The sequence below is a fragment of the Plodia interpunctella genome, chromosome 7, assembly GCF_027563975.2.
Source record: "Plodia interpunctella isolate USDA-ARS_2022_Savannah chromosome 7, ilPloInte3.2, whole genome shotgun sequence".
Classification (NCBI taxonomy): Eukaryota; Metazoa; Arthropoda; class Insecta; order Lepidoptera; family Pyralidae; genus Plodia; species Plodia interpunctella.
The window spans coordinates 10029609-10046913 of NC_071300.1; the positions used below are offsets into that span (position 1 = coordinate 10029609).

Sequence of the window (17305 nt, forward strand, 5' to 3'; positions counted from 1 at the left end):
GTTACGTGTGCACGCCATATTGCGCATGCGTGTAATACAAAAATTTGGAGAAAAATTTGAATAGAAAATGTCAATGGCCAATCTCCCGGGTTTGTTGTACACAGCATGGAAATTTCACAAACGTTGACTGTAAGAGATCCACGCGTGTGATCAGTCCGCGGTTGTGCAAGTGTCTTTCTTGCATAAATTTTAGTTTATGTACTTATTTCGGATCTTTCTCACTAGTTCCACTGGCAAATAGTTCCATAGAATAACATGGAACGCTTCAAAGTCAATGGAACTACTGAGAAAAAAATTCTCGCTTGTTTCATGGAACTATTTGCCAGTGGAACTAGCGAGGATGATCCCTTGTTTCGTACTATAAATTAAGAATAAAGAATAAGAATTATTTATTTCTCGAAAAGAATTGCATGCACATAAAATACCAAATGATCCCATACTAGGCTAGGCCATGGGCATAGAGTAGAAATCGTTACATTTAACAAACATGGCGCGACAATGGAAAAAAAATCAATACATTTATAACAAACAAATGTTTATTCCAGCACATTATTAAGAAAAGCAAAAAAAAAGACAACTTATAAAGGTAAATAATATGGTTTATTTTATCACAATTGATATATCTATAGAAATAAGATAGTGTATCTGTCTATCCCGTCTCGAGTGGTGATATCTCATAATCTTCAAGTGAAAGATAATCAGCGAAGGTGTCACAGAGGTGAATATCGTCGAATGGTAAGTACGTTTTTCTATTTATTAATCTATTTTTATTTATAATCTATACATATAATAAAACTGTAGGTTATGTCTGTACGTACATAGAAGATATCTTCTTTAATATTATAGAAAAATAATTATGGCAGGTCTTTATGTCTTTTCCTATCTTTTTTCACTTTTTCACCATCTTAAAATCTGGCAGAGGTTTCATCGCCATACGTTGCTTAAAACTCGAGATATAGATAATAAGAACATGAAATTTACGCGGGCGAAGCCGCTAACAAAAGCTAGTTTGTATTAAATTTATTTCATTATTATTTCTTCTATGCACATTTTATAATTTAACCTTCTAAGCCTATTTGTTCGACAAAAATAGATTTTATTTTTATTTCTATATTTTCTTGTCAAAATATATTGACCAGTGTTCAGTTGTCAAGATATTGGCTTCTTATATACTTACTTTTTATATAGTTCTTGAGGTACGACGTACAAATAAACTTAACTGGTGTACTCACCGATCGGGTGTCAAGTCAAAAGATATATTTTTTTGTTTTAAAATGGTCATTGTTAAAACTTTGGCGTTAAATTTGAATGGTGGTATGCGTATTGAGCTATTTTCATTACATAAAACGGCATATGTTAAAACTCAAAAAATTGAAGTCCATTCTATAGTCAAACATTTATTCCGAAATTTGACTTATCAGACACTTATTGTCTTCAAAGTTAAGTTTAGTTTAGTTTAGTTAGTTAATTTAGATAAACATGACCCGATAGTGGATCCAGGAACGGCTCCAGAATGGAAACTCCTCAATGGATTACTAAATGGTTATGTTTTTTTTTGTCACACATTGCATATGATAAAATTTCTCCGACAACAATAAAAGTTTGGTGTCAAAAATGAAATTAAAAAAGAAAATAAAATTATATCTTATATTTTTCTTTCATTTTTCTTAAAGCTTAATTAATAAATAATAAATATATTATGACAAATCACACAGATTGAGCTAGCCCCAAAGTAAGTTCTATACTTGTGTTATGGGATACTAACTCAACGATTTTATAACAAATACATAAATAGATAAACATCCAAGACCCGGACCAATCAGAAAAAGGTCATTTTCCATCATGATCCGACCGGAGATCGAACCCGGGACCTCGGAGGAATATATATATATTTATTCCTTTCATTAGCACTTGATCACAATCATAATATGTTTCAGTTCAGTATACCTTTTGACCATGGTCAAAAGGTATACCTTTTGACCATGGTCAAAAGGTATACTTACATTGTTATATTACTGATAAAAAATTATACATAAATTTATATTTAAAAAATGGTAAGCCCTTTCGGCATTTCTTCTCAGCAGTGGTCTTTCCCAAATGCTAGTAGTTTGTAGCTTTGGTAAACATCATTTAATTTAGAATATGACGTGAAAAAGTGCCTGTGAAGGCCTAATTTCTGAATAAATGATTCGATTTTGATTTTGTCGGATTTTGGAAACAGAATGGGGATGCTTTTGTCCAGCAGTGGGACGATGGCTATATATAAAAAGTTCTTAATATCTTAAATTACATAATATTATATAAAGTCGCATAACACTATCCACTCTTCATTGGCCACGCCAGCAATCTCTTTGAGACAAAAGCCTTCGAATCCCAACCATGACAGACAGACCAACACACTAATTCATTTACATAATAAACAAAACACCATACAAGATTTCTGTATTTCATTAGTTTATTTTTAAGTTTTCGGTGAAATGCCGTGCGGGTACTGCAGTGAGACTACCAAAAAAGTTTTGTTCGTAAGTTTATTCAAAACAAAATTTTCCATCCTGGAATTGAACCCGGGTAATCTATACCAGATACCAGGTCCAAATCGAAAATGACTTTATTCTGTTTAACCATAACATTTAGGCACATTAATATCCTGCACAAACTTATATTTCGTAACATAATCACACAGTAAATTGTATTGTTTATTCAAACGTAACATTTAAAAGTAAAATCATTGTAGAAGCATAATCCTTGACATCATAAGGCACGTTTTTAACAACTGCAAAGTTATTTATACTGTGTGATTCGATTAAATAGTTTATTATTTCATCATCGTTGAAGAGTTAAGTATGTCAATTTTAATTTATTTAAAAGACTTGATTTTATTTTTATTTGTAATTTATCTTTTTATCAATATAGATCAATTTTCAAGTGTTATTCCCTTATATTCCCTTCATTTTAAGTCATCCAATGTAACCCACTGCTGATATGTAACGAGCTCTGTCGTCTAATGGCATCATTGCTCCACTAGAGTTCCGGGTTCGATTCTCGGTCAGGTCAATATGGAAAATGATATTTTTCATATTTACCTGGGTCTTGCATGTGTGTCTATATATGTATAATCAGAAGATGTGCTGCGTTGTTGTACAGGTGTAACATCTTAGATAGTCTTCTGTATTCCTGCCATACACAAACTATGCTGCACCTTATTGACCTCTGTTCATTATTACGAGTATATTATCCATCGTGTGCAGCATTCGTAAGATCCACGAAGCCCATCAAGAAGTTATAAAATGGATTGATAGCCTCTCTTCCAGTCTTTGCTGCGTGAAAAACTAGCAAATAATATTCAAATTATTTATTATTTACAGCTCATAATGAAGATAATTGGCGAGCTGGCCCTTCTGGGCGCTATAGCTTCGGTCTTCATCGTGGCAGCGCAGGGCCGAGCGGCAGAAAGGGCGGCTGAGGAAGCAGCCGGCAGAGAGTACATGAGGAAACTGGACGAGATCACGTCAAACTTGAAGAATAGGAAAGTGATTGCGTCCTGGAACTACGAGACGAATCTTACGACTTTTAATGAGGAGCAATCGGTAAAGGCTTGTTGCTTGTATCCATAAATCTAAATATATAAAACTCTTGCGTTACCGAGTGACTGACTGACTTACAGACAACGCACAGCCGAAAGTACTGGGCGTAGAAAGCTGAAATTTGGTGTGTAGGTTCCTAGGACAGTGTAGGGGAGCAATAAGATGGGATTTCCTGAAATTCTCACAGGAAACGGATTTATACTCACATACGACTATATAATGTTTTGATATAAATTTCTTATTATATCTTTAACATAAAAAAATACGATAGTGGGATGGGTGACCAAAAAACGTATTGTTTGAGCTCCACCGAGCTTTTGCAGACGCATTTAGGAAGCGTTAGTTCCGTCGATTGGTCTTCCTGTGCTACAGTGGGGACATAAATATGGCTACGATGATGATCTATACTATTAAGAAGTTTCCATAATTTTTTAACTTGCAGCTTATGACGTCATTGGAAGTGGCCGAGCAAGAAAAGGAATTGTGGAAAGACACGATGAGCTACCTCTGGCACGAGTACGAAGACCAGGATCTGAAGCGAATGTTCAGGTTAGCCTTTCCTTCTTCTCAAAAACTTCATATCTCACACCACTTAAAACGAAAATGCTCAGATGAGGGACAGAGATTTAGGTGTAAGGCGGCTTAAGTACTTAATACATTGCCACTATTGGCAGTAGCTGCAAATTCAAAATTTTTTATTAAATTCAGGATGATATACACATGAAATTAGTAGGTATGCATCACTTGACGTCAAAAGATTTTGGCGTAGATGAAGAAGAAGAGGCGCAACAAACTTCAATACAGCCTTTTCTCCAAAGACGTACTTAAGACCGACTTACTATCAGGTGGGCCGCATGCCTTACTAGTATAAAAGATTGCTTTATTTTTGTTGCCTGAAACAACACACATTTTATTTATTTTAGAAAGTATTCAGAACTTGGCACGTCAGCGCTGCCGGAGGACCTCAACCAGCGGCTGATCCAAGCTGTCAACAACATGCAGACGACGTACGCAAAAGCCACCATCTGTGACTTTAAGGACAGGAGTAAATGCGATTTGCATGTTGAACCAGGTAAGGATTTAAAGGAGGACCTTTTACTTGCTTTACGAAAACATGTTGATATAATTATTTTATTATAATTTAGGGTATTGATAGACAGTAATAGACATCAGTCACATTCAACATGAAGACACAGAATGAAAATATAGAACTCTGTACTTTCAAAATCTTGAGACAAACAAAACAACAAGGTTACAATACGCGTATCTTACGCCGGCTACACACTATCACCGAACTCAGATGCAAACGCGAATGCTTAGTTTAGTAGTGCGTGCTTAGTGTAACATTGCGTAGTTTGCATGAGACCTTGAAATCATAATGTATTGAAAACCCAGCAATGTATGTTGAATAAGCCAAAGTGGACCGTTTTGTGTAATGTATAGCCGGCACGAGTCGTTACAACTCTGGTTTTCAATGAATCTACTCTATGAATACTAGTAAAATATGTCATAAATTTAAACTCCAGATGTAACAGACGTATTTGCTAAGAGTGAGGATGCTGAAGAGCTGAAGTACACCTGGCTGGAGTGGCACAAGGCAGCTGGTGCGCCATCGCGCGGCAACTTCACCGAGTACGTCGAGATGAATAACGAAGCTGCCAAGTTGAACGGTATGGTACCTGTTGGAATAGAAAACTAACAATATCATAAATAACTTATGATAACCAGGGACCACCGGTTTAGTAGTCCAGTTTAGTAGATGACCATTAAGCCACAGATCGATAAATATTTAAAGTCAATACATTGATTCAGGAATTAAACTTTCATGAGCACTTTTTCACATCATATTTTTGGAAATAATAATGAGATGAATGATACTGGAATCGAGCGGGAATTGGACTGCGCGATTGATACCTCTAATATATTCATTACTACTGTACTGAGTCTGATCATACCGTTTACATCTATCAGCGGTATGTAAATAACTACTTACACACTGGGACACCATAGCTCAGAGATCATCACGACATAGTTATGTGGTGAAGATCTCTGGACTTTAAGGTCCCAATTATAAGGTTGTATAGTATACTCAATTTATCAACAGTTTTCGAGAGAAGTTTCATTTTGGTACCGAGAGTTCTTAATTTTGGCTACTGTAGTATTTTGTTCATCACAATTTAAAGGATAACGAAATCTATCTTGGTTTCGCTTGCAGGTTTCGACAGCGTAGCCGAATGGTGGCTCCACGAATATGAAGAACCGGACAGTGAAGCCCAGTTTGCGAGCCTCTGGAGCCAGATCAGGCCTCTTTATCAGCAGATCCATGCCTACGTTAGAAGACACCTTCGCGAGAAGTATGGAGAGAGTGTTGTGTCTGCGAGGGGGCCAATTCCTGCGCATTTGCTTGGTAATTTATTTTATTTTAAACAGAAATACCAACAGCTACATAGACATTGCTACTTGTTTGAGATGAAAAACTTCTGGACTAGAGCAGGAATCTAACCCATGACTATCCGGGGATCAGTCGAGGTTGATAACCACTCGGCCGAAATGCTTTATAATAAGAAGTTGCTCTGAATATAGTTGTATGTGCTTAGTTGCATTTTTCCGAAGACGAAGTAGAATTTTATTCCTTACAAAATGTTAAATTCCTTAGAAACGGAATAAAATGTTTTGCTCTTCGCCCCTGGTATTATATTCATATATTTTTTTTATATTACAGGAAATATTTGGGCGCAGACTTGGGGCAATGTTGAGAGGTTCACCAGGCCCTATCCAGATAAGGCTGACATTGACATCACGTCAGCTCTGATTGCTCAAGTAAGGATTCAATCATCAATATCAATGATGGAGAATTTTAAAAATGAAATAGGGAAGTTTCATCCACGACTGTATTTAGTCGACAAACTTACCGTTAATTACCGTTAATTTATCAAAATAATTTAAATTTTGTAATCCCTAAAATGTACTACTTACTTACTACTCATAATATAACATACTATCAATGAATATATGTGAATACTATGTCGTCGCTACTCATAAATTGAGCAGCTCGATGGCACAAAGGTTCGCGCGCTCGACTAGTGATATCCAAGGTTGGATGGGTGTCTAAAAATATAATTAGATTTTCTACGTACTTCAGAAGATACGGATCCCGGCTATATCTGCACCAGTAAAATACGCCAATTCGCATTAGGCCCACATAGTACCTACCCACCATGCGGGACCAAAGCTCTAAAAGACTTATCAACTTTAGGGACTCAAAAATGGCTATAGTGATGATGACGTAATGTGTGTGTATATTTCAGAATTACACTCCCTTGAAGATGTTTCAAACTGCCGAAGAGTTCTTCAAGTCCCTGAATCTGAGTGGGATGCCGGACTTGTTCTGGGACAAATCCATCTTCGAGAAACCAAACGACGGAAGGGACATGGTCTGCCATGCATCTGCTTGGGACTTTTTTGATGGAGAAGATTTCAGGTATACTTTTCCGTCCAAAAAATCTGCTAGTCCATCCATCCAACTTATATAAAGTACCTAAGTTTAATAAGCGATTCAAGCTATTAAATTAAATATGACACACACATCTACAGGTCTTTACTTGAAATTTTAAAAATAAATTTAGACTAAATTATTTTAGGGTTATAATGGTGTAATGCATGCCAAATGATGAAATTAATAACAGAGGTTAATTTATTAATGAAGCTTAAGCACAAATCCCTAGTCATGAGGGTAAGAAATGAAAAAGATCTTCAATAAGTCTCTTGTTATAGGATCAGACAGTGTACGACCATAACAAGTGAGTTCTTCACGACGACCCATCACGAAATGGGCCACATCCAGTATTACCTCCAATACAAAGACCAACCTGTCATCTACAGAGGTGGAGCTAACCCTGGTAATATTTTACTTTTTTAGGATCAGACAGTGTACGACCGTAACCAGCGCATTTTTCAAGACAACTCACCATGAAATGGGACATATTCAGTATTACTTGCAGTACAAGGATCAACCTGTTATTTACAGAGCTGGAGCAAATCCTGGTAATGCTTATGTAGAAAGAAATTATTACATAATACTTTTCAATTTGTTAATGACAATTTATAACAATCCCTTCAATTATCAAAAAAAATAAACTCCTGTTTCAGGTTTCCATGAAGCTGTTGGCGATGTGATTGCCTTGTCAGTGTCTTCACCGAAACATTTGAAAGTAATGGGTCTTCTTGAAGATGGTCCTGATGATGAAGAGTCTAACATTAACCAACTTTACAAAATGGTAGTACAAAATAATTATTTGCGAAAAAAAAAATCATTGTAAATCTCAATACAAAAAAATAATACTTTCAAAAAAGTATACATTGCCAATAAACAGAGATAGAGGCGACAGGGACACATAGCTTATAATAGGCAACAGTAGCGATTCCAAGGAGAGTTAACTTCAGGCATAAGGCCGGTAGTAAAATAACAGTCGAATGTTGTAAATTATAATATTACATTTGTTGCAATGACCCCGGGCTTTGCGGCGTCGCAGCCCCGAACTAAACCAAAATAATATAGCCATCTATTATGTAACTTTTCTACACTATTGTTATTTCTAGGGTCTCGACAAAATAGTATTCCTCCCGTTCGGATACCTTCTCGACCTATTCCGCTATGGCGTCTTCCGCGGCACCACCAGCACAAGAGACTACAACTGTCACTTCTGGGCGCTGAGGGAGACGTTGCAAGGAGTGGAGCCACCAGCTACACGAACGGAGAGTGACTTCGATCCAGCGGCGAAGTATCACGTTGCAGCTGATGTGGAGTACATGAGGTGATTTTATAAGATTTCTGTAGAAAATAATTAATTGTTCAATGTACGACTGTTACTGTTACTCTTCGCAGTTCCTTCTTTTATCTTAGAGTGTTAATATTACTCTTCGTAGTATCAGTTGTATTAGGGACGATGTATCGAATAAAAGGTTAGATAGTGGTTTTGATCAAAATTTAGTTTATTTAAAATTTATCGCGCTCAATAATACATTTTCGTAGATTGTAATAGTGAGTAATCCATTATGCAGATAAATGTGGTCTTTGAGTTTCACAACTCTTGGCTCTGTTTACCCGGTAAGGGATAAAAACGTGATACTATATGCATTTGTAATAGTGAGACACAGCAGGCAATGAAACCTATCAATGAAGGATTTGAGTTAGTTAAATCCAGAATTAGAAGTTTAAAAAAAATCTTGTTTTATAATTATTTCATTTGTAGAAACAGTTTTCTCTTCCACCTTTCATTGTTCTTTAGTGGCAATTCTTCTTTCAATTTCACTCTTGTAACTGATACGATGGTCGGATATTATTCGATTAAAAACTCACGCGAAAACTACATAAGTGGAGCCTAGAACTAGAAGTGTAAAAAAATCTTCTATAAGATTGAAACTATAGTCGATGGAAAAGTTATTCCGTCGACCCGTTTTTTCGTCATTCATTCAACTACATATTTACTATTATTAAAAACATAAAAAAAATGATGTGGTCATCATTGTGAATATACTTATGGATAATAAACCTTGAAAGCTATAAAATTTCCCACATTTTCATGACTATATTCATTATTCACAAAACTAAACATGAACCCATTCAGTACCGCCTCACTAGCATCTTTGCATTTGTCCTTCAATGAAACAATAACTCCTACGCATGTTATGTTTACATGGTCATTGGACATTTGTCTATATGGACGACATTAACGAAAATTAATTTTAAACAATGAGAACTTTATACCTATGTGTTACAAGCACTCATACAGTTTGTGAAGTCCGATATTGCATTGTCATCTAATTCACTTGCGCTTATATTTCTTTGATCTCGCAGAATCTGTAACACATAATTGTTTGCTTTGAATAGTTTGGTATGTTTTTAACACATCGATTTGTGCCTATCATATTTCTTTCACGGGTTGTTAGACAATTTTTTGTAAAATAATATTTAGAAGATCTTGCTGTGATTTTGTAATCGACTGCCTCTCTGACGTTTGGATTATTCCTTGGGAATTCAATTGATGCCGAACAACATCCACTGGGGGATATGAAGTGGTCAGATTCTAGGATGGAGTCAAACGCCAGAATGTACATCAAAATTATGATTTCAGATATTACATCTCGTACATCGTCCAGTTCCAATTTCATCGTTCGCTGTGTCAGCTCGCTGGGGAGTACACTCCGGGGGACAACAGCAAGCTACTGTCCAATTGCGATATTTACAGGAGTCAGGAGGCTGGCAAAGCTTTGGGGTAGGTCGAGGTCAAAGGCCAGAAATTTGGCCAGATACTTCTTCATGCCAAATTTAAATTACACTTTTTGAAGTGTGAAGTGGAGATGGAAAAGTAGGAAACCGGACTTTGGATTTCGATGCTCAACGGCTGCGGAGGTTACTCTTAATACCATAGAGAGAGATTTCTCTTAATACCATAAACTTCCATTTCGAAATGATTGAGAAGAAATTTAAAAGACGGACTCAAAGGCTTTTTTTAGTAGTCATCAACAGAGTGATGTTAGAGAAAGCAGCTGGGAGTGCAAAAAAATATCCTATCCCATTAATATTATAAATACGAAAGTTAGTGAGGATGTATCTGTGTATGTTGTATGTTGCTGTTAACGTATAACCTGGAATAACACATAGGGTACTTTTTCCGAAATTCCCACGAGAGCGAAGCCCCAGGGCGCAGCTAGTACTGCTTACATATAAAAACAAGAAAAATTTAAGTTGGTGCATTTTTAAATATTGTTTTTCTATATATTCTGAGTCTGATGCGACCACGGCGACTACAAGGTCGTTGTAACGTCAGCAACATTATATGAATAAGGTTTGTGCCAAGTCCCGTTAATGTAATTTACGTAGTAAATATTGTTCTTGTTTGCCAGTAAAATGCTCCAGATGGGATCTTCAAAACCCTGGCCTGACGCGATGGAGGTGCTGACAGGACAGCGTAACATGGATGCAAGTGGATTGCTGGAGTACTTCCAGCCGCTGCATGATTGGCTGAAGGCTGAGAATGAGAGGACCAATGAGTTTATAGGATGGGAGCCCAGTACTGTTGGTGAGTCGTGCTTAGGTGCACACGGATGTTACGGGCACGGTAACACATAAAAGGGATATTATTATGAAGAAAAGGGCATTTTAATATTTTGTATCCTTTGCATTCGTTGTCATGGATCGCGCACTGAAACAAATGAAACAAGTAAACTATATTCAAATGTTTTAATTTAGTATTAAGTAATTCAATCGATTTTTTTCGTTTCAAGAAACGAAATTGAATTACATTCAAGATTAACTGTGCCTATTGATGATGGCCTTTAGAGATGAGATGTTGTGTTACTCAGATAAAAGATAAGAACTAAGAATTAAAATTCCGGTAGTGTGTTGGTTTACACAGAGTCATGCATATCAAGTATCATTGCTTGTAACAATATTATCATCATCAATCAGCAGACATTTAATATCCATATAAAACACGATTTGTCGTGGATGCATAAGGAGTAGAGTTTTATATCCTCAGGACTTTTTTTTTCGCCCGCGTTATTTCTCACGGGAATGGTTATTTATTCATGTATTGAATATTGAATGGTTATTTAGTATATATATTGCACTACTTAAGACTTTAACAAACTTTAAGCTTTCAGTGTCCATTAGTTTTGGTTGTGTTACGGAAAGATTTCATATATGCACATATTAATTATTACCCGCAGCTTCGCTATATCTATTACAAATTTCATCAAAATCGTCTTAGCGGTTGACAGCGGTTGAACCGCGAAAGGGTGATGAACCGATAGAGAGACTTTCGCATTTATAATATGTACTAGTAAAGTATGCAAGTATGTACTTGTATGGATAATTTGCTTGTTTTCGAGTCGAAATAACAAACAAAATATATAAATTTAGGCCTAATACGTAGCCACAGAAATTGACTTGTCATTGGCCCAATTCAGGTGGAGATATGGAGCAAGATGTATATTAATATATTGTTGACTGTTTCAGAATATTGTTCACCGGAACAACGCATGTTGATGGCTGAATTCGGATTCGACAAAAAACTAAAGCAATACGGCAATTTGTGAAATTTATAATTTATTAAATATTTATTTATTGTTTATGGATTTTTATTATAATGTTGTCCCGGTTCTTTGCTTGCATGTGAATATACGTTCAACATGTGAAGGCATACAAAAACAAAATTTTCACGGATCCGTCACGGATTTTTGTGTCAAAATCATTATTTACGAAAATACAGTAAATCTCGTAATTAATAAAACTGACCAATCAAAGACATTTAATTAATAAATAAAGACATTTAATTAATTGTATTAATAAAAGATAAATACTTATATACCTCTATCGGCTCGGTAAGTACATCTCACTCTCAGAATCTCACGATCTATTGGTGAAAATCGCATGAAAATACGTACACTAACTAGTTTTTGACACAGACGCCGAAAAAGACTTAGGTTTATAATAAATAAATAAATAGAAATGTAGGGAAGGAAAGTTTTAATTATAGGTTCTTATTCGTGAATTTATTTTGAATCTTGACCCTTTCAGCTTCGTAGTAAACAATTATTTTTTTTTCCATTCGTTTTATAACAAAAGTACCGTCAATTTCGGCCAGTGTCCACAATACACTCAACCTTTTGTCTCTAATTTACATAATATCTATTGTGTCTGTGGTAATCGACAAAAAACTAACAGATATTAAGGCGGAGTTGTCGTCGAAAATTGTTTTTTTCACACTTCGTCTTTTTGCGCTTCGCAATATGGTATTTTTTGCGTGCTCCATATTTTCCGGTCTATTGGTGCGCAAGGCTGCAAGGCGCAAATTGCTTGGTTTGTGACTCAAATCTAAGGTGATGGATTATGTCATCAAGGTAACACTGCTTCAAAAAGGGCGTGAGAAATATTCGGACAATTTTATACTCAAATCTTAACTGCTCTGATATCTTAAGATTTTTTCTTCTATTTTTGCCATTTTCCATTGTTTAGGGTCGGCTTTCAAATTTCAAATTCAAAATTTCAACTTAGGATGGTTTACGTCGCTTCGTCGACGTTAAAAAAAATACTTAAACTAAGTCTACCGCCGACTTCCAAAGCGCAGGTGAAGAAGAAGCCGCGCAACAAAGCGGTGAAGTCACCGCAGCCTTTTCTCCAAAGACGTTAATCAACAAATGTAGGTCTTATACATACATTAAAAACTAAGAGGATGAGTTTAAATTATTACTTAAAATGTCAAAATTAAAATTAATAACAAAAAGACCTCGTTCGCGTACGCCACGCCTGTCTTGGTATTCTGTGTTGGTATTTCGTTCAACTGTTTCAACTCCATAGTATAGTGGATCACACGTAGCAAGCTCTCAGGACCGATCGGTCTATTTTCCCGATCCTTTTCTTATCAAACCAGTCGTAGGTACTTTCCCAGTTGTTAAGCGACTTTTGTCTCTCTTTTTCTCTGTAACTGTCTTCATAAAAAAATACTAAAACATCTCAAATGGTACTTATTAACTTTTTGCTTCACCATCTACAAATTACATTTATCAAAGTACATACCGTGATAATTTGGTACGTGTTAATTAGACCTTTAGGGCAATGAGCAGCGGGTCATGGGCGTTAGGCAATGTGTTACCTTTCTTTAACAATACTGAAAAAATGCTGAAATTAAACCTATAACGATGCTTCGATGATTTTTGACGACCTCGGTGGCGCAGTGGTAAAGTGCTTGCTTCTAAACGGGTTCGATCCCCGGTCGGGTCATGATGAAAAATGATCTTTTTCTGATTGGCCCGGGTTAGATGTTTATCTATTTATGTATTTGTTATAAAATATAGTATCGTCGAGTTAGTATCCCATAATACAAGTCTCAAACTTAGTTTGGGGCTAGCTCAATCTGTGTGATTTGTCCTAATATATTTATTAACAACACTTTAAATGACATTTTTAGAAAAATGCTGTTGTATACATGTCAGATATGATTTTTAACTAATTTTGAAAATAATAATTAGATAAAAATTTCTGAAATAAAAATTATCGATCGAAAATGAAATCCAAAATGACAAATAATTATTTTCCAATCCTTATATTCATAAGGAATTGACAACCATGGATGCCCTCAATCGTGCGAAGTGGAGACGAATATGTTGGAATGCGGACCCTTGGCTCCGACGATCACCGGCTAAGGACAAAGCCGGGAAATCGGTTAGATCGTCATATAAAGTGTGTTATTTTTAACACTGGTATCAGACTTCATTCATGTCGCCTAATCGTAACAGTCATGTCAGGACGGTTAGATGAGAGAGAGAGAGAGACTGTATCTGTATCAAAATTATATGAAGGACGTTCTCAAAAATATTTTTTTTCTCGGATAAGATATAGTTAACAAATACAACGTAAGTCGCAACTAAGCTATGCATTTGATACACATGCATAGCAAGCAAACGTTTAGTATGCAGTAGTAGTACATACGGCACAGTACATTATGTATTTATGTAAGTAACCACGGATTCTCACGGGGAACTGCACAATGGGAAAATTGCGTACTGCCTTCAGCGGTATTGTTGGAATTATATAGAGTTGTTAGAAGGATTTATTTATATTCTAAGTTTTCGAACGCACTGCGAAAACTACGGACAACTCTGGACAGAAGCACCTAAAACTGGCGTTCCGATTGGTACTATGAGAATAACGCGTCTTAATTTAATGAACAGAATAAATAAAATTATTTTTTTGTTTTATGCATCGATCAATCAAATTCTTGTCGATAGAGTATTTTCCATTCTACTCATAGATTTATGATTATGATTTATATATGCATACAATTGGCTAACTTGGACCAAGTTTTAATTACTATAATAATAACTTTTGGCTATTAATAAATTTTAATCTCTTGCAAATTTTGAAAAGCCGAAAGAAGGCTCGCTACACCTATAATAAACCCTTTTGCGTCTATAACATACTAAAAGTCCTTCAGATAATATCACAGACTATATAATATTTAGGATAATATTTAGGAGTCCAGAAATTTTATCTTGTCTCGACCATACGTGCCTTTTCACAGCTCTGTGTAATTTCCACAAGATTTTTCCAACATAACTGAGATTCTTCGACGACGGAAAACAAACGATGCAATTTTATTCTTACAAAAATCACTATTTGAATGTAGATGTTATCCAGTTTTAAAACTACTTTGTCCGTACTTTTTGTCAATCGAAGTGTTTTTTTAATACTGCTGTGACTTTTGAAGTGATTGAAGCCAAATTAAAGACTCATCGGCTGTATTTGCTTACTAGCAGGTAACCCGCATTCTTGTTTTTACACTATGCTATAAAAATCTAACAAATTATCATAACAGTTAATAAATGGTAACAATAACGTAGGTAACTTTAAAAAAATATATTATGGCCTATGGTATACCTATCGTAAGTACTTCCATCAGGTCCCAGGTAAGTTCAAAAGAAAGTATTTCCGCATCCCGTTAAAAAAAAGTTCCCAAAGGGCTCGATTTGCACACAATAACGCGTTGCGTAAAATGTAACGTGTTGCGTAACTGTTGGGACACGCGCTGCGCCTACACCGTTTGACAATTAGTGCTTTTTGGACGTTCCGATATTACTTACAGTGTTGTGTAAACATCGTCAAGTCCTGGCCGTAGAGGCACACCCGAAATGTGCTGCCTTTATGTCGCCATGATGGAATGGAATGAAAGCGCTCGACAAGCATCGGTTGAAGACGTATGGAGAGCTACAGTTCTACGCGTTTCCCAATAACAAGCCTAACCGCGACTGCTCTGTCAAGACTATATGAAGAAGATGTCGTCAAAGAAGATATGCGTGCCTAGCGATGTGCCGTTTTTAATTTTCGAGAATGCCGCAACCGTTCGGAAATCTTTTCGGAAATTCCCGAGAATTTTTTTCAGATCCTTTCCGTGAAATTTCCGATGAGAATTTCTCAAGGGAAATGTAATGGTCTGGGTATTAGATATTTGAGTGGGTAATTAATATAATATAATAATGTACAAAAATATTCACACAATCAAACACGATAATTAATTCATTTGTTTTATTATCACGTGGTTGATTATCCTATACTTTTAAATTGCATTAGATTAGGAATGGCCCAAACTCCTTATCCATCAGTAAGGAAGGCCAGTGCCCCAGCAGTGGGGACGTTTAAATGACTGTTGATGATTGATGATTGAATATTTTTATTCACATGGAACCCTAAAAGTTGCACTTGAATATCAGGTCATTGTTTGTTATTTGGAGTATGTAAGACTTTATTTTTACCAATTTGTGAGTCAAATTCCAATTAAGTTCAGACACCGTAAAGTAGTTTTATTTTCTACACGAAAACTACACGAACTTTTAAATCCTTATCACATCTTCAGCTTAGGCGTGGCGAGCCCGCGTAGAAAGTGATAAGAACGAAAGTGAACTGATAACAATAGTTACGATTGCAATGCGTCTGCGCAGGAAGTGGTGGCCTACTAACGTAACTCTATGTAACCTTTGTTTGACAAGATTTTCCTTATTATTCTGAAAGCTACTTAGTCAATGTTTTTATTCTTTGTGAATATTATCATTCTGATTTTTTTGTCTGAAATCTGGGCTCCGACACTCAAGAGCCGGAAAGCAAGCGGAAAAACACTCAGATGAGTTCTCGCTCATCTGAGTATTTTTCCGCTTATGATGTCATTTATGATCGTCTGAAAACCGATGTGTCCAGGATTTAAATAACAATAAAATAACTGCACTGGCCACCAACATTGTATTAGAGAAATAAGTTGACAACGTTATTCTAATTTCAAATATTTTTCGCTGTCAAGAAAATTGCCGCCGATAGTTGAGTTGTATTTTTGGTTTCCAATATATATTTACATTTTAATTGCCACTACACAAGAGTTTCGTTTATTACGACCGTAAATATTGTTCACGATGAAAAGTGTTTTTGTGCACTTTTGATGTTCAAACGTTATTATTTGAATCTGAATTTTCAGAACAGCGAGCATAACCCTTTGCTGTGCACAGATCAACAAAGAAGAAATAAAAAGTAATAGTTGTCATTTTACATCATTTCGTAAATTAGGATTTGTTGTTTGCATACAAAATGTTTGTAAAAACTTTTCAGCTGGTTACATAACTACGCTACTGAAAAAACTTCGTGTCAAGATCATAATAAGCTTTTTATACAAATCTGCTATAAACTTTATTCTTAGATTTAAATACAATTATAGTCACGTACTGACGCACAATAGCGTATTTCATGGTCCAAGTTAACAGTTATTATTATAATTAAATGTTTGTCACAGTATTACATAATTCTTGTCCGTCAATTTGCTTGCGATACTCGTTCTATAATTTCTGCTACCATTTTCAACACTTGATATCCAGTGGTATAAAATGCATGCATGATTTTTCAACTCTTCCCTGTGAAAAAAAGTTAATTTTTTATTTTTATAGATTTTCAATTTATTACTACAGATTTTTTCCATCCAATTAGATGTAGCTTTAACAGTATGACACATTAGATGTCATATACCAGTCAAATAAAGAACAATAAATTGGATGAATATAATTTTAGTTTGTCATCCAAATAAATTAACGACGCAATATCGCATAACACGCGCAACACCTTGATGTCCAACATTTAATCAGGTACGACTCTTCGACAAATCTTACCCTTGTACAAAGTAAAG

At 35.6% G+C, this 17305-nt stretch overlaps 1 protein-coding gene across 4 annotated transcripts; it reads left to right on the forward strand.

Annotated features, from left to right (window-relative positions):
- The first annotated feature begins 651 nt into the window (after window positions 1–651).
- On the forward strand, window positions 652–11717 carry LOC128671417 (angiotensin-converting enzyme-like). 4 transcript variants are annotated; one of them, XM_053747866.2, is made up of 14 exons: window positions 652–735; window positions 3366–3587; window positions 4027–4133; window positions 4508–4656; window positions 5111–5254; window positions 5800–5991; window positions 6307–6404; window positions 6893–7065; window positions 7504–7628; window positions 7734–7861; window positions 8184–8398; window positions 9719–9859; window positions 10491–10666; window positions 11605–11717. In XM_053747866.2, exons 1-14 carry the CDS (start codon window positions 733–735, stop codon window positions 11682–11684), a joined length of 1953 nt encoding a protein of 650 aa, XP_053603841.1. In that variant the 5' UTR covers window positions 652–732; the 3' UTR covers window positions 11685–11717. The 4 variants fall into 4 exon arrangements, with proteins under 4 accessions (XP_053603841.1, XP_053603840.1, XP_053603839.1 ...); XM_053747865.1 differs by lacking the exons at window positions 652–735; window positions 7504–7628 and adding exons at window positions 2415–2522; window positions 7359–7483; XM_053747864.1 differs by lacking the exon at window positions 652–735 and adding an exon at window positions 2415–2522.
- The last annotated feature ends 5588 nt before the right edge of the window (window positions 11718–17305 follow it).